Here is a 22,375-nt window from a genome sequence, read left to right as displayed (position 1 = left end):
CGAAAAGGAAAAAAGAAAGGAAGAAAGAAAGAAAGAAAGAAAGAAAGGAAAACATTGTCGAACCCCAGACAGAGAAAACACAGACACAGCAAACAGGAAGTGCTTTGCTTTGAAGTAATAGGCAAGGTATAATTGTGGTTAATCTTAATGTTGTCAAGAGGCCAAAGAGGTGAAGCGGTCAGGAGTTGTCGGACAGACCCCAGAGAAACACGGAGAGGCGACGGCGGGTCGGTGTGGGTGCTGCGACAGGCGAGGTGACGGGCCGGGCCAGAGGGAGATGACTGCGCTGTGGTTGGTTGGTTGGTTTATTGGCAGGTGGGCGGGCGCCATGCGTTTCCCTCCAATAGCTACGGGTCACTGTGACTCAGACTGCGGAGGGAAAGGAAACAGAGGGACATTTTTTTTTTTTTCTTTTTTTTTTTCAAGTGAGAACTGACCAAGAGGCAGAATAGAAATACACATAAACAACAACAATGGGACATCCATGATACACAACAAATACCAATAAGCACTCCAAAGGAGATGAGATCAGATCAAATCAAATCAAATCAAATCAAATCAAATCAAATCAAATCAAATCAAATCAAATCAAATCAAATCAAATCAAATCAAATCAAATTGTGCGTGCGCACGTACTTGTCTCAGTGATGCGTTTGTCCATGGCGAGGAGGGGCTCCCTCAGCCCGTCCCCCCCAAAGGGAGTGGCCGCGGCGTCCTTCAGCCCGTTCTCTGCTGCGGGGGGGCCACTAGGGGGCGACGCCACCTTGGCCTCCGCCTTGTCCTCATAGAAACACATGAACATGAAGAAACGCGTGCACAACATGCACACGCAGATGCACACATTGTGCATCTGCGTGTGCACTTTTTTGTACTAGACAACTCACCCTTTAAAATGAGATATGTTATGGGTGTGTACGCCCAGCAGAAAAAAAGTTATTTGGAAAATAAAACTTCAACCGGGCATAACTTTTTGTGTTGTCCTAGAAGCACTACCCAGTGTAAATGCAGGCTCTTTTAAATGGCTTCCAACATAAAAACTAAACATTTTTATCAACTCAGTTAATTTTTTGACAAATCAAGCTTTCTCTGAAGGTCTTTCGTTGTCACAACAGATAATTTCCAATAAATCGTTCAAAAACGCAATTATCCCATAGGGAAGTCTAACAACTACATTGATTTGACTTGAAATTCTCAGAGTTAATAAAGTATTCAGTCAATACATTTTTTTTTGGTGCTATGCCTTTTAGTGTTTGACTGTACTGCTGTTTTACATTACTGTCTAATCAAAAACACCTAATATTACTGTAGCACTTTCAACGCCTGTCCTCTCCCAGTCTCAGCAACTAACTGGCCTCTTAAATGGTAGACTGTGTTATGGCACCACCTTGTGTCCATTAGCTTGTCCGTTGTCCGACTCCTGTCCCACATTGTCCATGGATCCCGTCTTAGACTTAGCTTTGATGGTCAGCTTCTGGGAGTCGATCTTTACATCTCCACCACCTGGGGGGGTGGGGGGGGATGGGAAACAATTAAATACTTTTAAAGAGAAGAGAAGAGAAGAGAAGAGAAGAGAAGAGAAGAGAAGAGAAGAGAAGAGAAGAGAAGAGAAGAGGTTAATTCTGACCTGGCTTGTGCTTGATATTATCTTTGGAGCCACATTTGGACGTCACCTTGCTCAGATCCACCTTCTTATTCAATATCTGCACCTGGAGAAGACAAGACAAAAGACACCTACTTTAGGTAACTGTTTCTGTTTTTATTATTCTCATTATTGTCTCCACCAGGCCGAAGGGATGGGGACAGAGTATGTTTTGCCCTCCGTCCGTCCGTGTGTGTGTGTGTGTGTGTGTGTGTGTGTGTGTGTGTGTGTCCGTCCGTCTGTGTACAGCTACTCTCCGGCACCGTTAACCCGGTCGATGCCACATTTTGCATGCACACTCCCTGGATGCCAACGATGAACCTCTGCCCCATATTTTCCACAACGGCCTGTTATAGCGCCACCAGGAGGCCGACTTTTGAAAAATACATTTTTTTATATTACTCCTGTCCAAAAATCCCGCAAATTGTTACACACTATCTCTGTATAGACAGTCATGTGTTCAAGATGGATCCGTCCGATATTTCATATTCCATCCTAATTGGCTAACATTGGCTTTCAAAGTTTGCAGGATTGGCCCGTTTTGAACAAAAAGCCTCAAATCATGAACGCAATGTGCAATTTACGTGAAATCTCTCACGGACTTTCCTACTAGGCTGAGGAATATATTCCACCCTTTTCACATTGGCCTGTTATAGCGCCACCAACAGGTGGATTTTGGCAAAACACATGTTTGGAACAAAATGCCTCAAATCATCCAATTGCCATCCAAGGCGTAAGAAATGGCACCCTTTTCACACCTGGTGGCGCTATAAAGCGCCACCAGGAGGCCACAACCTGACCTGCCCTTGTGGAGACCTGTGCTTCCGAGGGACACTTTATCTAGTTTGATCTAATTCGGTATTATTACCGTTATTTTTTATTCTTTATTACTATTGTGTTGTATTGGTATGTTGGCACAGTTCTGTGGATTCTCTCTATACATTTATGGGCATAGAATGCACACACTTTGCCTCTATTTCTATTTACTAATTATCTTATCGTTATGCAAACCTGGCCATGCAGCCCTGGAGCAGATGGCCTGGTCGGATGTTATGGGAAGTCGTCTTTTGTAATGTTTTTCCTCCGTCGTTTTAGTGTTTTCTGTTGTTTTAATTAGTGTTACCATATGCTACATATATTCTGTACACGACTTTGTTTCATCCTCATTGGGACGTTGCCGTGACAACAACATTCCTCTCATCAGGACCAATATACCATCAGGGGCGGTATTGCAGTCGCTGTACCGCTCACTGTTGTGACGAAGAGAGAGCTGAGCCAGAAGGCAAAGCTCTCTGTCTACCGAGCAGTCTTCGTTCCTACTCTCACCTTATATGGTCATGAAGTGTGGGTCATGACCGAAAGAATGAGGTCGCGAATACAAGCGGCCGAAATGAGTTTTCTTCGACGGGTGGCTGGCATCTCCCTTAGAGATAGGGTGAGAAGTTCGGTCACACGAGAGAGACTCGGAGTAGAACCGCTGCTCCTTTGCCTGGAAAGGAGTCAGCTGAGGAGGTCCGGGCATCTGGTTAGGATGGGCGCAACCCTAGGGAGGTCCTCGACGCACGTCCCACTGGGAGGAGACCCCGGGGCAGACCAAGGCGCAGTTGGAGGAAATACATCGACTCACTGGCCTTGGAATGTCTCGGAATCCCCTAGGAGGAAGTCACTATAATGTTGCTCTGGACTGGAGAGGGAAGTCTGGAGCTCTCTGGTGGAGCTGTTGCCCCCGCGACCCGACTACGGATAAGCGGTTGAAGATGGATGGATGGATGGATGGAGGACCAATAAAGGTCCATCTATCTTGTAGTGTTGACAGTGTCCTGAAATACCTGTTTCTGTATCAGTGGTGTTCTATATTTCATGTCAAGGATCCCCAAAAATGATATGTAATTGGCCACTGACCCCCATCTGAAAATATGTTGTTCCATGGACCCCCCAGAAGCAAAGATTTTAGTTAAAATGTTCACTCTGTAATAATATATATTCAAAGATTCGAGGCACATTTTCACGATTTTTTAGAAAATAGTCGACCGCAAAAACATGGCCGCTGCCCCATTATCTATCTTGTAACACCACCTGGACAATCTGGGCTGTATTTTGCGTGTCTTAAGTACCAGGTCTTATTCCCTAACTTGAGTAAACTAAAGACCTGGAGGCGTGATCAATGCTCTTTGGCCACTCAGAATAGCCAAATGCCATTGATCACGCCTCCAGGTCTTTAGTTTACTCAAGTTAGGGAATAAGACCTGGTACTTAAGACAGAATACAGCCCTCTGTCTCTAATCCAATACCGTAAGCAAAACACAGCGTGTGACATTCATTCTCACACCATAATGAATTGCATTTTAATTAATTGCATTTGATAGCGCTTTTCCAAGTGCCCAAAGCGCTTCACAATGGTTCATTCATCCATTCATAAATTGGGAGGTCAAGCAGCGAACAGTCGACGGCAGTGTCCTCACTTCCCACATTCACACACACACACACACACACACACACACACACACACACACACACACACCAATGGTGGCGAGCTCACACCGACTGACTCACTGGAGGCAACGAGACCTGCGCTCCTCTAGGATAACCCACCTGGCCTGGCGGAGACCTGTGTTCCTCTAGGATAACCCACCTGACCTGGTGGAGACCTGTGTTCCTCTAGGATAACCCATGCACCTGACCTGGTGGAGACCTATTCTCCTCTAGGATAACCTACTTGGCCTGGTGGAGACCTGTTCTCCTCTAGGATAACCTACCTGGCCTGGTGGAGACCTGTGTTCCTCTAGGATAACCTACCTGACCTGGTGGAGACCTGTGTTCCTCTAGGATAACCTACCTGGCCTGGTGGAGACCTGTTCTCCTCTAGGATAACCCACCTGACCTGGTGGAGACCTGTGTTCCTCTAGGATAACCTACCTGACCTGGTGGTGACCTGTGTTCCTCTAGGATAACCCACCTGGCCTGGTGGAGACCTGTGTTCCTCTAGGATAACCTACCTGACCTGGTGGTGACCTGTGTTCCTCTAGGATAACCTACCTGGCCTGGTGGAGACCTGTTCTCCTCTAGGATAACCTACCTGACCTGGTGGTGACCTGTGTTCCTCTAGGATAACCTACCTGGCCTGGTGGAGACCTGTGTTCCTCTAGGATAACCTACCTGACCTGGTGGTGACCTGTGTTCCTCTATGATAACCTACCTGGCCTGGTGGAGACCTGTGTTCCTCTAGGATAACATACCTGACCTGGTGGTGACCTGTGTTCCTCTAGGATAACCTACCTGGCCTGGTGGAGACCTGTCTTCCTCTAGGATAACCGACCTGACCTGGTGGTGACCTGTGTTCCTCTAGGATAACCTACCTGGCCTGGTGGAGACCTGTTCTCCTCTAGGATAACCTACCTGACCTGGTGGAGACCAGCTGTGCTCCGAGGAGCACTTTTTCTAGTTTATTTTTTTAATTGTAAGTAAGACACGAAAAACGCGGGAAGCGAACGCAGCTCGTAAATTGCAATAACAACAATTAGAATAAATTACATACCTTTCTTTTTTTCTCTTTTAAGTTTTTCTTTTTTCCCCCTTTTCTACTGTGTGTGTGTGTGTGTGTGTGTGTGTGTGTGTGTGTGTGTGTGTGTGTGTGTGTGTGTGTGTGTGTGTGTGTGTGTGTGTGTGCATGTTCTGCTGGGTTACATAGTAAATGGCTCACTGGATTTCACATGTTCTGCTGGGTTACATAGTAAATGGCTCATTGGATTTCTTGAAATGATCAGATGTCCATTGAAAGGTTACAAATCAGAGTTGTTCCAATACCAATACCAGTATCGGAACAGCTGCGGATATAGTGCCTAACATGCTGGTATCAATATCAGCGAATATGCCAGTCTGTGCCATTCCGATACCATGTAATTTATCACGTGATATTTCAATTTTCCCAGCCAATGACAGACATTCTACAGGGCTGTGTAGAATTTGCCATGATGTAACTCCAAATGTGGACAAGAAATCAAAAAGAGTTGCTCCAGTGTTTAGAAATTGATAATTCAAAATATGCTCCTCATTGACTTACATTGTAAGCTCTCAAAGTCACTCTTTTTGTACAAACAAATGTTCCATACCTAAGTTTGATTACTTTTCTACTTACTACTACTACTACTTTGTATATTAACTTTGGTGAGAACCACATAAAGCCCTCCATGGGTTTCTTTTCTCACCTGCACATATTTCTCTTTTATTGATGTTACCTTTTTTGTACTGTTTTTATTGTGCGAATAAACTAAACTAAACTAAACTACAAAATATGCATTATTTTGCCAGTGTCCAAGTATGAAGAGGAAGGTCAGAATCTGGTGGCGTGCATGCATGCATCCATCCATCGGTAACAGGTACGGTCGCCCCTTTTCCATCTCACCCCACTACTCTACCTATAGCTGTGAATAACAAACATAATTCATGTTGGTGATTATATAAAAGGTATCATCATATTTATTTAAATATTTCATTGTTAAGTTCACTAGTCTGTATATCCACGGGAATAATGGCATGATGATGCCATTACAAAACAGGGGCTACAAGGAAGAAATGTGTTTAATAAAACGAAATTAACTGCTATAAGGTCCCAAATTAACTTAATTAAGCAGTCACCTTCTCTGTGTCATGTTATTCTTTCAATTTTTTACAGAGTATAGAGATCGACTACTATACTATCAAATACATCTGTATACAAGATAATTTCAGATTCCAGAGAGGGAGGGAAATACTAAATTAAACACTTATACTGCCATTGCCGAAGCCTAATTTTTATACTAACGCTTAACGCCATTGCCGAAGACCTTTGTCAATTGCGCTTTTATAGTGCATTCGATGGATCGAGCCATAATGCTACTTCCGTTACCCGGTTAGCTAGCTATGTTGTTAGCACAGCACTGTATCGCCCATCTTAGATCGTCGTCGCCATAATAATCCATTCTATCCGTTTCATTCAATCGCCTGTATCTCCTATTCCTTGTCCCAGATGGCATTCAAAACAGCGTTTCTAGGACGGCACAGAGCCGACGATGTGGAGCCCCCAAGTGCACTGGCATGGATCCAAATTGTAAACAACAGTTGAATTCAACGGGACCTGTTAAACTTCCTGGGATAAGCTCCCTACCGGAAGTCTGGAACTGTGGCTATAGCGCTAAATGGGTTAACTCTTAACTGCATTAAAAAAGATTGCGGGGGCGAGTTGGTAAAGGGGCGAGTCGTTTGGTATCCCATCCATCCATCCATCGTAACCAGAGTCTCAGCCCCGCCCCTCCAGTACTTACGTGCCCTCCTCCAGGGACATATCCCATATTGTCCTTGGAGCCACAGCGGGACGTGACGTGGCTGAAGTCCAACTTTTTGTGGGTTAAGTTCTGAATCTACAGACAAGACGGGACGGAAAGGGTCCACAGGCAGGCAGACAGACAGACAGAGGAGCAGGAGAGGAGACGTTTTGAGACAGACAGACAGACAGACAGACAGACAGACAGACAGAGGAGCAGGAGAGGAGACGTTTTGAGACAGACAGACAGACAGACAGACAGACAGACAGACAGACAGACAGACAGACAGACAGACAGACAGACAGAGGAGCAGGAGACGTTTTGAGACAGACAGACAGACAGACAGACAGACAGACAGACAGACAGACAGACAGACAGACAGACAGACAGACAGACAGACAGACAGACAGACAGACAGACAGACAGACAGACAGACAGACAGACAAGCAGGTAGAAAGAAAAAAAACAGGAAGACAGCTATTAGAGGAACGCAAGCGGAAAGATGATGAGAGTGGCAAAAGCCAGAGCAGCTACAAGCTAAGATAAGGTAAAATAAAGGCCAGAGCGGCTACAAGCTTAAGATAAGGTAAGAGGAAACAGCTTTAGAAATGGAAGAGCATCTATACTGTCATTAGGAATCATTATTAATCCATACATAATTTCTGAATTTGTGATTCGACTTCACGTGATGAATGAATGTGAAAAGAATTTACTGATGCCACCAGTAACTAATTACAAATTAATTGTTTTAACATCAGAACAAAGAGTCGCGTATACGTGAATTTGTGTTCAGTTATGGCGAATAACATAAGCTTGTTCTTGAACTAAAAATGAAAACATGAAATGCAAAATGTTACAATTAAGTAATGGTATGAAGAATATATATACTGTATATATTTACCCTCAAAGGGCAATACTGACAGAAGGTCAATTGATGCTTTGAGCGACAAGTGTCAAACGACGCGTTACACTACGTGTCTCGCAATATTCAGAGTGTTGAGCGTTCACACACGACTCCACGACATCATAGAGCACCGAAGTCCGAATATCAGTAGAGGCCGCTAAGTCCACGGGTTCATGTATTCTTTTTAGGTCGCCTTATATACAGTATGAACTGTGTTTGGCATGGCCTCCTGGCCGTTTCACTCATATGAATATGAAGAATGAACTGACTGAGAGAAAACACTAATGTTTACTGCTCCTGAATTAGTTAGTGATACAGACTGTATCAAATAGAAGTGACTGACTGTCGTAAACGATACAGAGACACCTCTGTATCGGCACCTCTGTATTCGGAACACAATTCTTATATGAGACGATTTTAAAATCACCCCATGTTATTCTCCATAGAGCAAAACCTCCGTGAACCATGGGGATGAGCGAGTGACGTCAGGACTTCGGCGCTCTATATCCACGACATGTATAATGTAAACAAGGAAGTGAATGCAGTCTCCGGGTGTTGACCCTCTGAGAATAGAACGTCCTCCACAACACTTGTCATTTTGACGTAAGGTTTTGGTGTTCGACACTCTGTTCGCGCAAAGCACGAGTTGTTCTTCAGTAATGCGATTAATTTATGTCAGAGGGAAACAGAAAAGCACAGGACAAGAAATGAAAGAGAGTTACGGGTTCTGCAGAAGGAATGACCATCCAGTCAGGAAGCTCAACGCTCTTTATAGAGGCGCTACAGAGCCATAGTGTGCGTCAATATTAGCGAACATAGCCGCTGTTCTTTGCGTCTCAGTGTTAATTCCCTTGACCACAACTGTGACGAAAAATGCTCGGCAACTAGCTTTTTTCACTGACGAAAACTAAATTAAAACTAATATATGATGACTAAAACTCAGACTATAATATGCATGACGGTTCCGTCAACAAATAGGGAGGGACTACTGCAAGCGAAGTATAAAAATACGATGGACATTACGACGCCATGAAGGCCTGCCAAGATACATTTTAGTCGACAAAATCAACTGTAGATTTAGTCGACTGAAAATACTATGACAAAAAAAAGTCTATAGATGCGCTGTCAAAATCAACGCTGGTCAACTTGACCGCGAGATCGAATGGGTCGGTCCGTCCGTACGTCGGTTGGTCAGGACGTCTGTCGCTACCAAACCGACCGATCGATCTGGCTGTCTCTCCCCTTGACCACCACACTCCATTCCAACACACACACACACACACACACACACACACACACACACACACACACACACACACTGGGTCGTGAACATGGTCGTGTTTATCAGGTTTCCATTCCATTGTGCTCATCATGTTCATCACGCCTCTCGTTAAAGGCTCTACCCTGAAGGTGTCGCTTCTCGCCTCCGTTTCACACACGCCGCGGGAAAAAAGGCCTTGTGGGGAAATCAGTACCGCTGTGACTGGCTCTGGTGACGCAGGTGGCAACAGGCTGCAGGATGACTCACCAAGCGGTTAGCACGCGCACACACACATGCACGCATGCACGCACGCACGCACACACACACACACACACGCACGCACGCACACAGCAGCGACGACCTTCAAGCAGAGGTTTGCAGACAGTGCAGGGCATCCTCTTCAGCATAATTTGACATTGGTAATGATGATATTACGAATTTAAATCACGGGTCACAGTCACGAGCTACGAGCTCGTGAAGCTAGAACGACGTACGTATATAGCTATACTGCACTTATCACCCCGATGAAGTCCATATTCATATCAATCTATCCATCTGTAGTTATTGTCCTTTTAATCATGCAATGTAGTTATCACAGCGACATCACAGCGAGGGCATTAACCCTGTAGGGTCGGCGAGTCGGTGGGCCGATAATACACTGTTACAAACTATGCGGTTCGTTTCCCCTCCGCTCCACAAGTAGCCACAGTAGTCCAGGGGGGTGCATACTTAGTTTAGACTAGTCATTGGTTAGACATGGGTTAAGGTTAGGTTTAGGTGTGCTGCCCCGTGGGAGGTTAGGTTTAGGGTGAGGGTTTGAGATAGGTTGTAGTTGTATGACTAATGGCTGGTCTAACCAATGACTAGTCTAAGCCAAAAACTGTCTAAACTAAGTACTGCACCCAGTCCAGGAGGAGGTACCTGTGGCAGAGCCGCGCCATTTGGGATCGCACTGGAATGACTGGGGGACGCCACGCCCCCAACGCCACAAGACGGCGGACATCTCTATCTATCTATCTATCTATCTATCTATCTATCTATCTATCTATCTATCTATCTATCTCTCTATCAATCTATAAACTCTGATTGCGAACTCCAGTGAGCCATTTACTATGTAACCCAGCAGAACATGTCTGTGTGTGTGTGTCATGCTGCCCGCCACCAGAGGGCGCAGCTGTACCACACAAAAAAATGCACACGCACACGCACACGCACACGCACACACACACACAAACACACACACACACACACACACACACACACACACACACACACACACACACTAGGAAACTTAAAAAATAACAAAAAATTAAATAAATAAAAAGTACAAAATTTATTCTAATTGTTGTTATTGCAATTTACGAGCTGCGTCTTTGAACTTGGTTTAATGTAAGTTCCAGTGTTTTACTGTGATGTGGATTATGTTTAAAAAATCAATGAATTTGATTTGAATGGATATTTTTTGATTTATTTATTAATATGAACTTATGAAAAAAAAATATGAAATTATTATTTGAATAATATATGAATATTAAATGTATAATATGATTTAAAGGCCATATTTATAATCAGATTTTTAATATAGAAAGATATTACAACTTGTTTATTTTTCTTTAGTTGTGGAACCATTGCAATCATCTTTTGAAACCCAACGTCCATCCATGTTTCCTGGTGGTTTGTGGCTCCAGTTTGAACTTTAAAAGAATGTTACTCACTTTAACCCATTTTGGGTGGGAACCCCTTTTGGTGGTTCATTATGTTATACTTTAGCTATTGAAAAATAGCAGATCTACAAGCTCATAGGTCTGCTATTTTTTGAAAAACCAGGGAAATTGTAGGGGTCAATTGGGGGGGGGGGGGGGGGGGGGGGGCTGATTACACATAATCTTGGGGTCTTTGACATGAAAATGTTTGAGAACAACTGACACAGAATTTGTAGAATCGTTCCCAGGTCAACATAGGTTCAAAGAATGTTAAACTAAGAACATTACTCTCTTGTCTCATGGTGACTTTTAAATAATTGATAATAAGGAAGGATTTTCATGCTTAGACTGCTATATACTGTATGCTGAAATATAGAGAAAACACACATGCCTTTTCTCCACAATGTAGACTTGGCTTCATGGTAAAGCAGTTATCTCCACCAGAATGGGACAAAAAAATAAATCTGCATATAGTTTAAAGCGGAAAAACTGTCTGATAAATTAATTCTTGTATTCACAGTTATCGATCAAAGATGCGCTGCGACGCGTTGAGAGCTTGTAATATCAGGTTTTTCCGGAGGCGCGAACCATGCAGCACTAGCTGTGGAGATGAGGTGTATATAAGACATGAATTTAGAAAAATGTAAACGCAAAATGCTGCTGCGTTCAAGTTCAGGAGACTATAAGGAAAAAAGGCAATTCTCCTGAACGCTGCCTTCCGGGCATTGGAAAAAAGAGTTGCATTTTGCATTTCTTTCACCGTGTAGTAAATGGTGCGTTCGTGGTCTGGAGAGGGCATGTTGCTGATGTCTGTGTGTTTGCACGTCCTTGACTCCCTGCTAAGCTGTCTGTTTGTGCACGTCCCTGCTAAGCGTGTCAAGGAAATGTGGACATAAGTGCAGATTTCCAGAGCTGAGGGACGACGAGGGTGAATGATCAGCTGGGGAGCACACCTGGGTGACCTGGAGCTCTTGCATGATGCACTGAAGACCTATATTCATAGTCCAGTTCACACCTGGGTGACCTGGAGCTCTTGCATGATGCACTGAAGACCTATTCATATAGTCCAGTTCACACCTGGGTGACATGGAGCTCTTGCATGATGCACTGAAGACCTATTCATAGTCCAGTTCACACCTGGGTGACCTGGAGCTCTTGCATGATGCACTGAAGACCTATTCATATAGTCCAGTTCACACCTGGGTGACATGGAGCTCTTGCATGATGCACTGAAGACCTATTCATAGTCCAGTTCACACCTGGGTGACCTGGAGCTCTTGCATGATGCACTGAAGACCTATATTCATTGTCCCGTTCTCGGCGAAGAGGTGACCACGGAAACGGCGGTTAGTAAAAAAAACAGAGAGATGTGTTTGTGTGAGCGGTGACCACCGGCGTGACGTCATGTTTTCGGTGGAGGCGGGGGAAGGGTGGTGTCTGATGTTTTGTCATGGTGGAGAAGCTGGATGTAGAGATGATGGGTGGGTGTTAATTGGACAGGTGTGTATATAGGGTACAGTAGTAGGTTAATTGGACAGGTGTGCATAGAGGGTACAGTAGTGGGTTAATTGGACAGGTGTGTATATAGGGTACAGTAGTAGGTTAATTGGACAGGTGTGTATAGAGGGTGCAGTAGTGGGTTAATTGGACAGATGTGTATAGAGGGTACAGTAGTAGGTTAATTGGACAGGTGTGTATATAGGGTGCAGTAGTAGGTTAATTGGACAGGTGTGTATAGAGGGTGCAGTAGTGGGTTAATTGGACAGGTGTGTATAGAGGGTACAGTAGTAGGTTAATTGGACAGGTGTGTATAGAGGGTGCAGTAGTAGGTTAATTGGACAGGTATAGAGGGTACAGTAGTAGGTTAATTGGACAGGTGTGTATAGAGGGTACAGTAGTAGGTTAATTGGACAGGTGTGCATAGAGGGTACAGTAGTAGGTTAATTGGACAGGTGTGCGTAGAGGGTACAGTAGTAGGTTAATTGGACAGGTGTGTATATATGGTACAGTAGTAGGTTAATTGGACAGGTGTGCATAGAGGGTACAGTAGTAGGTTAATTGGACAGGTGTGTATAGAGGGTACAGTAGTAGGTTAATTGGACAGGTGTGTATAGAGGGTACAGTAGTATGTTAATTGGACAGGTGTGTATAGAGGGTACAGTAGTAGGTTGATTGGACAGGTGTGTATATAGGGTGCAGTAGTAGGTTGATTGGACAGGTGTGTATAGAGGGTACAGTAGTATGTTAATTGGACAGGTGTGTATATATGGTACAGTAGTAGGTTGATTGGACAGGTGTGTATAGAGGGTACAGTAGTATGTTAATTGGACAGGTGTACAGTATAGGGTACAGTAGAAGGTGGTGTAGGGACTCACTTTGGCCTTGGAGGTGGAGGAGGGGTCTGCAGTCTTGTTGTTCTGCGTGGAGGCGACCTGGGGAGACAACGACCCACCCCCAGCGGGTCAATACAACCTTCCAACCAATGACAGGGCACAGAAGTAGAGGGAGGGGCGGGTACGGGTGGGTGGGGGGGCACATGGGAGCCATGGTGACATGTTGAGTTCAGTGTTGATTTCGGCGACTAAAACTATGAAATTAAAAACTAAACAAAAACTAGACTAAATATATTGAGAACCTTTTTGTCAACAAAAACAAACTAGACGAAAATGTCAGGGAGATGAGATCCAGTAGAACTAAAAGGCAAGTCATTTTATGTTTGGTTGCTTGTGAGCACAAAGCTGAGTAGATTACTGTATATATCAGGCATTTCAACGCCATTGCGGCCAACTGCTAATTTAGTCTACTAAAATCTTCCGATATTTAGTTGACTAAAACCAGGCTAAAACAACAAAAAAAAATCGGATGACTAAAATAATGACAAACTAAATGGAATTATGACTTAAAAGTATACACACAACCTTAAAGCTAAATGAAAATGTATTCAAAAGACTGTGACTAAAAAGTAAACCAAGATTGTCTGTCAAAAACAACCACTGGGACAGACAGGTGGAGAGCTGTGTTTGTGATTCAAGGGAACATTTCCCCCTCAAACGTACAGATGTCACAAACCATGAAGGACCGTTAGATAACCAGGAGACTATAGGCCTGTTAGCCCATTTTGGCCGGGAACCACTTTTGGTGTTAGCATGTTGTTATGCTTTAGCTATTGAAAAATAGCAGATCTACAAGCTCATAGCGCGCCACCGAGTGGCGCGCTACGAGCTTGTAGGTCTGCTATTTAAAAAAAATCGAAGAACGACTGACATAGAAACATTAGCTTTTTCAGAAAACTGTCAGGATGTATAGAAGACATTTCTAGAATCTGATCTCAGGTCAGAATGGGTTAGGCCGCATCAATCCATGTCACGCTGAGCTGCCACGACAGCGGCCTGAGATGCAGATGGTGACGCCACCCTCCGCTATGAGTGTGTTTTGTTTTTTTGTGCCATTTCTAAAAGCGAGAGTGCGAGAGAGAGAGAGGGAGAGAGAGAGAGAGAGAGAGAGAGAGAGAGAGAGGGCCAGTGCGTGCATGTGTGGGTGGGTGTGTCTAACAGCAGGTGGTGGCAGAGGAGGGTGTGAGGGAGAAGTGACAGGCAGAGAGACGGGAGGATGGCAGAGAGAGAGAGAGACATAGAGGGAGAGAGAGAGAGAGAGAGAGAGAGAGAGAGAGAGAGAGAGAGTTGATGAATAGCCAGACAAATAGAATGGAGACTAAAAGGGTAGAGATGCACAATTTAAACTGTGACCGATACCTAACCTCTAAACTGTGACTGATACCTAACCTCTAAACTGTGACCGATACCTATAACCTCTAAACTGTGACCGATACCTAACCTCTAAACTGTGACCGATACCTAACCTCTAAACTGTGACCGATACCTAACCTCTAAACTGTGACCGATACCTATAACCTCTAAACTGTGACTAATACCTAACCTCTAAACTGTGACCGATACCTAACCTCTAAACTGTGACTAATACCTAACCTCTAAACTGTGACCGATACCTATAACCTCTAAACTGTGACCGATACCTAACCTCTAAACTGTGACCGATACCTAACCTCTAAACTGTGACCGATACCTAACCTCTAAACTGTGACCGATACCTATAACCTCTAAACTGTGACCGATACCTAACCTCTAAACTGTGACCGATACCTAACCTCTAAACTGTGACCGATACCTAACCTCTAAACTGTGACCGATACCTAACCTCTAAACTGTGACCGATACCTAACCTCTAAACTGTGACCGATACCTATAACCTCTAAACTTTGACCGATACCTAACCTCTAAACTGTGACCGATACCTAACCTCTAAACTGTGACCGATACCTATAACCTCTAAACTGTGACCGATACCTAACCTCTAAACTGTGACCGATACCTAACCTCTAAACTGTGACCGATACCTATAACCTCTAAACTGTGACCGATACCTAACCTCTAAACTGTGACCGATACCTATAACCTCTAAACTGTGACCGATACATATAACCTCTAAACTGTGACCGATACCTAACCTCTAAACTGTGACCGATACCTAACCTCTAAACTGTGACCGATACCTAACCTCTAAACTGTGACCAATACCTATAACCTCTAAACTGTGACCGATACCTAACCTCTAAACTGTGACCGATACCTATAACCTCTAAACTGTGACCTATACCTAACCTCTAAACTGTGACTAATACCTAACCTCTAAACTGTGACTGATACCTATAACCTCTAAACTGTGAACGATACCTAACCTCTAAACTGTGACCGATACCTAACCTCTAAACTGTGACTAATACCTAACCTCTAAACTGTGACTGATACCTAACCTCTAAACTGTGACTAATACCTAACCTCTAAACTGTGAACGATACCTAACCTCTAAACTGTGACCGATACCTAACCTCTAAACTGTGACCGATACCTAACCTCTAAACTGTGACCGATACCTATAACCTCTAAACTGTGACTGATACCTATAACCTCTAAACTGTGACCGATACCTAACCTCTAAACTGTGACCGATACCTAACCTCTAAACTGTGACCGATACCTATAACCTCTAAACTGTGACCTATACCTAACCTCTAAACTGTGACTAATACCTAACCTCTAAACTGTGACTGATACCTAACCTCTAAACTGTGACCGATACCTAACCTCTAAACTGTGACCGATACCTAACCTCTAAACTGTGACCGATACCTAACCTCTAAACTGTGACCGATACCTATAACCTCTAAACTGTGACCTATACCTAACCTCTAAACTGTGACTAATACCTAACCTCTAAACTGTGACTGATACCTAACCTCTAAACTGTGACCGATACCTAACCTCTAAACTGTGACCGATACCTAACCTCTAACTGTGACCGATACCTAACCTCTAAACTGTGACTAATACCTAACCTCTAAACTGTGACTAATACCTAACCTCTAAACTGTGACCGATACCTAACCACTAAACTGTGACTAATACCTAACCTCTAAACTGTGACCGATACCTAACCTCTAAACTGTGACTAATACCTAACCTCTAAACTGTGACCGATACCTAACCTCTAAACTGTGACCGATACCTATTACCTCTAAGGGACTGATCGTTATTTATCCACCAGGGGGGGGTGGTGCAGATGTGATTTCATTTTTTTATTTTACCTCATCCCCCCCCCAGCCTCCAAATATTTTTTCGGGACCCCCCCTTAGGGACTGGAAGAATATATATGACCTCCCCCCCCCCCCCCCAAACACCATAGACCATATTTATTTTATATTCACACCAACAGTATAGCAGCATAACGTAATCGTTTATTAGGCGGCGGCCGTCTGGGGTTCATTTGGTTCCATATCCGTCATTACATTATAGTCAACACTCAACACTGATGATATGCCATTGCATTCTTCCAACTAAAGATTTAAATATGAATCTGGCAACTTCGAAAATAGCATATGCAGACCTACAAGCTCACAACAACACGCTGATGACGCGACGCAAATGTATGAGCTTAGATACATGGCTATTTTTAAGGTGAGCCTCGTGCGTAAAGTCATTCTAGCCAAGCTGCCAAGGCAGTGGGCACCCCTCGCCTCTGTGCCCAAGCCCAGGATGATGAAAATGAATGAATGCTAAATAAATATGTCACGCAGTCGCATACCATAATACTACAACGTCATACTCCACAGAGAAAAGCACAATTTGCGCAACCCCAACGTTCAACTGCCTGCTCGGCTCATTTAGCCAGCCAGGCACCACCGAACGAATAGTATAACTCTTTCTTTAATCTATTACAACCACATTCGCAGACAAAAGTACATGGCACCGCAGGGTTAAATTGCGTGACTGTCACACTCAAAGGGTGAGACATGGCAGCCCTGGCTACTGTGACGCACACACCAACAATCCACCATTGCAATGCGAGTGCGCAAAGATGCACACGATAGCTGGCATTAGCTGCATGCTTTTAGACCAGCCCTACCGTATTCTGAATGAGAATCTGTCTCGCCTGCCACCATGTTGAGTTGTTGACGATGCGTTGTCCAAAGACGGTAGAGTCTCTTCCATCAAAATGTTCCATGCCCATCAACATAAAGGCCTCAAGGTGTTCCTGTGATGTTTTGCTACTTTCTCTGTGGAGGAGCTTCGTTCACAAGCAACTTCAGTCACAAACAGTAACTTGTGAGAAGTTTATATCTTAACATCATCCACGACCTCAGCCCCAACATTATTATTAGGCTATTGTTGTTATTATCATCTCAGTCTGACATTTTCCTGACTCAGTGATGCGGCGCAACCTCAGCAGTCAACCTGCTGGCTAAGCAGCTCCTCGCCTTCCTCCTCTCTGACTCTGACCGACAACACTCGCTCTTTTCAGCGGCCTGCTGCTGCTGGCCCACAATTCAAACATCGCGGTTCATAGCTTGAAACATTTTTCGCTTTTTCTACTGGAAATGTTATGAACGCAGAATCAATCTGTCCCGCGCTGTTTTGAAGTGGGTACACGTCAGACGTAGCAAACTACATCAGCGGCCGGGGGAGGGACCTTTGCTGGTAGAACAGAATCAGATCTACAAGCTAACAACGTGTCACCAAGCAACACGTTGTTAGCTTGTAGATCTGTTCTATTTGCATGCGCAGTTGCGCACACATGGAATATACCAAGTACACTCGCCAGAGTCGCCACACAGGGTAAACTTTATATAGATAGATATAGTGAAACACTATGAAAAACAAAATAATCAAAACATTTTTTAAATACAAAATTCAGCAAAATAAAGTTGTACAACCTCCCCCAAGCCAAAATAAAAATAAACATATCCCCCCCTCAGGCTCAAAAAATAGTTTAATAACCCCCCCCTTTTTTGCACCATACCAACCTTTGATAAATAACGATCAGTCCCTAAACTGTGACTGATACCTATAACCTCTAAACTGTGAACGATACCTAACCTCTAAACTGTGACCGATACCTAACCTCTAAACTGTGACTAATACCTAACCTCTAAACTGTGACTGATACCTATAACCTCTAAACTGTGACCGATACCTAACCTCTAAACTGTGACCGATACCTATAACCTCTAAACTGTGACCGATACCTAACCTCTAAACTGTGACCAATACCTATAACCTCTAAACTGTGACCGATACCTAACCTCCGATGACTTGCAGGGTCATGCCGACCGATACCTATTCCGATATATTGCGTTGTTATGTTAAATGTATATTGAACTAATGCTGATTTTTCTTACATTTTTTATTTTAGTTTCACTGGTGAAGGTAGATAGCAGCTGACACTGTGAGTATACAAAGCCATTGACGGTCACATTATTATTGTGTCAACAATATCAGTGAAAATTAATCCGGATTATTCTGAGACCGATATGGCGATATTTGTATGGCTGCCGCTGATATTCTACCAACGATTACATTGTTCATCCCCAAAAAAAAGGCTGGGTCTTATTATTTATTTATTTATCTTAAAGGGAGAGGATTTGATCACCCCCCCCCCCCCATTCCTTTTTTTCCCCTCGCTGTACTGTATACAGTGTTGTTTTTTTCCTGTGATGATATTGAGAATTATAATATATTTTTAACCTGTGATTAGATTGAATTTTGTTGTTTATTCTTCATGCCTATGAATTGATTGCATAGGGCCTAAATGGAAACAAGACCGCAAGGCATTTAGATAGCATTTTTGTAGACATATAGCACTCTATAATATATGCATAGTTTCATTATACAGATAAAATTCCTTCCTCTTAGCTTACATGATCCTTGATGACAATGTTTATGTATTTGACGTATTACCATGCTTTGTGCATGCTTACTGTAAATTGCTCTGCATTAAGAGTGTCTGCTAAATGCCTAAATTGTAAATTGTTGCATGTTGTTTTTACATCTATGTCTAATAAACTATTCAATCTATCAGTGTTGTTTTCGACAAATAAAACCACGACAAAAAATGTTCGACTACCTTTTTCCACTGAGGAAAACTAAATGGAAACTAAATGAAAACTAAGCTATGATGACTAAAACTAAGGCTAAATATACTGACGATTTTGTCAACAAATATAAACTAGACTAAAATGTTAGGAAGGGACTAGTGGACAAGAGATGCAGTATAAGTCATTTTACACTTGGTTGCATGCTGAAAATAGCCGATCTACAAGCTCACAACACGCCGCAGCTCGACGCGTTGTGAGCTTGTTGATCGGCTATTTTCATTATGACAGCATCAAGGCCCGCCAAAATACATTTTAGTCGACTAAATCAACTGTAGATTTACTCGACTAAAATCTTATGACATTTAGTCGACTAAAACTAGACTAAACACTAGAACATTCCGGGAGACTAAAATGTGACTAAAACTAAATGAAAGCTATTCAAGAGACTAATGACTAAAACAAAAATCAAAATGTGCTGCCAAAAACAACACTGCAATCCAATAATCAAAAACACATTTTGCGACGCCTGAAAACATGGCCGGCGCCGCCGCCCGGTCTCGTTTACCTTCCCGCCGCCCGGCTGGTACTTCATGTTGTCGGTGGACCCGATCTTGGAGCGGACGTTCTTCAGGTCCGGTGTCGGGGTGTTGATGGGGCGGGGGGTCCGTGGCGCGCGGGGCACCGGGGGCTTCTTCTCCATGGGGGTCTGCCGGGGCACCGGGGGCTTGGTGAGGGCGCGGCGGCGGTGAGCGCCGTCGCCGTTAGCGGTGGCCGGGGGGGTGGGGGCGGGGCGAGGACGAGGGCGGCTGGCGGCTGGCGGGACAGGAAGGGAGAAAAGGGGAGGTTATACACCAGTGTGGTTTTTGTCGACTAAAACTAGGACAAAAAAATGTTCGTCGACTACGTTTTTTCACTGACAAAACTAAATGGAAACTAAAGGAAAACTAAGCTATGGTGACTAAAACTAAGACTAAATATGCTGACAATTTCGTCAACAAATAAAAACTAGACTAAAATGTTAGGAAGGCACCATGGACAAGAGGTCCAGTAAAAGTCATTTTACCAATTGGTTGCATGCTGAAAATAGCCGATCTACAAGCTGGGCTTTTAGATCGGCTATTTTCAGCACGTGAAAAAAACACGTCATTATGACGGCATCAAGGCCCGCCAAAATAAATTTTGTTCGACTAAATCAACTGTAGATTTAGTCGACTAAAATCTTATGATATTCAGTCGACTAAAACTAGACTAACACTAAAACATTCCAGGTGACTAAAATGTGACTAAAACTAAATTAAAACTATTCAAGAGACTATGACTAAAACTAAAATGATCTGCCAAAAACAACACTGTTATACACACAACACATTTTTATTGTGAGGAACTTTTAAAACACTTTGACTGCCCAAAACTCTCCGAGATCTCTGTCTTTTCAGACAGGCTGTGTTATCACCTAACTTAGCTTTTAACCACTTTAACCATTATTTTAAACTTTAGCTGTAGAAGAATAGCACATATACAAGCTCGAAGTGCCACGCTATAGGAGCTTGTAGATCTGCTATTTTTTAAAATAATTGCTTCTTAGGGGGTGGGGGTCTCTGTAACAACATATTTTCAGATGGGGGGGTCGCAGATATTTGGGGCTCCTTGACATGAAATAGTTTGAGAACCACTGAACATAGGTTTGCCGAAATCTTCCCTTTTTTCTAAATTTAAATCTCAGATAACGTGTTTTACGTGATCAAGTGTTTTTGACGGCCGATCGCGGTCCTGTCGCTAGTCGCGGTAAAATAATTCATGCCTCGGGTTGTTGGCGATCCTCCCGCGATAGATTTGGTTAGCCGATTGGCGTTTGCTAACATCCGGTCAAGAGCCTGGCGTATTTTTTCCTTTGAAAAAGGCTCCAATGGCTCCAATAGCTGGGCACGTATTGATTTCCAACTAACGTGGGCAGTCAAAGTGTTCATATGAACCCTTTTTTGAGATTTTCAAGTGGTCCCCTGTGATCCAAAAAAGGTTGAGAAGCAACGCTTTACTTTTCATCTGGAACTGTGGAGAAGCTATACTCGTTCTTAAACTACAGGAAATCACAGAAATGTTGACACTTTTTTACACTAGTGTCCAAAATGTCGTTTTAAATAAACTTTGAAAATTGCAACATGATACACAGACTGCTTGTTACTACCTGTAGTCTTGGGTGTGCTGGGTTTTTTGGCCTCTCCTGTCTTGATCTCGGTCTTGTCAGTCTTGATAGCTATTAAAGTGGGGGGGGGATGGTCAATATACGTACACACACTGTAGGCTAACTGTGAATAAAGCAGGGGTTCGCAACGTTTTTGGCTGGGGACCCCCGGGAATGCTTTAGCCATGTCTCATGATCCCCTAGCTGTCACCTTTACATTTCGGTCAAAAAAACTATGCAATCAATCGATCAATCAATCAATCAATCAATCAATCAATCAATCAATCAATCAATCAATCAATAGCCTGAAGGGAAATACGTATTACCCCCATCTGGAAATGTGTTGTTCCACTAGGGACCCCCAGAAGCAAAGTTCGCTTGAAAACATTTATTCAAAGATTGGCACACACGCATTTACGGAAATTTAAAAGAGATAGCAAATATACAGGCTCAACAGCTATGAGCTATTTTTGAATATATAGCCAACGCTTTCCAGGTTTTAACGTGCTAACGTGCTAAGCGCATAGCCTGAATCCCTGAATATTTAGCGTGACAGCTCTGCGCCGAGAACGTTGGACTTCAAGTGGAATTATCATAACAATAAATAAACAAAAACAAAGCACATTGTATCGGTGTAGCTCACACAGCTGGCTGAATGACTCAGACTCCCCGCGGCGGTGTGAGCTGCTGTTGTTGTTATTATGATGATGACATAGAAACACCTGTTTTTGCAAACACACGTGTGCAAAACAGAACGTTGAGTCGTATTGCGCTTGCAGGAGAGTTGAGATGCAGCGCTTGTAGCTAAAACGACCCAGGTTGGCTATTTTGAAGAGAGAAAAAAAGGTTGAGAATCGGGCCTTGATGCCGTCGTAATGACTGATTTTACACTTGTTGAAAATATCAGATCTACAAGATCACAACGGGTCGCGCTGTG

The 22,375-nt window shown here is 43.5% G+C and overlaps 1 protein-coding gene across 1 annotated transcript; it reads right to left on the bottom strand.

The window, feature by feature from the left end:
• Positions 1-1,372: 1,372 nt before the first annotated feature.
• Positions 1,373-21,963, bottom strand: LOC308326036 (uncharacterized protein; the record flags this gene model as incomplete). Its single annotated transcript, XM_080778847.1, has 7 exons — positions 1,373-1,500; positions 1,625-1,706; positions 6,940-7,035; positions 13,183-13,239; positions 19,822-20,069; positions 21,442-21,510; positions 21,951-21,963. 7 exons carry the CDS (start codon positions 21,961-21,963, stop codon positions 1,373-1,375), a joined length of 693 nt encoding a protein of 230 aa, XP_080634973.1.
• Positions 21,964-22,375: the final 412 nt, after the last annotated feature.

This window comes from Protomyctophum bolini (assembly GCF_963924005.1).
Source record: "Protomyctophum bolini genome assembly, chromosome: 12".
Lineage (NCBI taxonomy): Eukaryota > Metazoa > Chordata > Actinopteri > Myctophiformes > Myctophidae > Protomyctophum > Protomyctophum bolini.
Note: the sequence above shows the minus strand (reverse complement) of the source record. Positions and strands in the feature narration are given on the sequence as shown.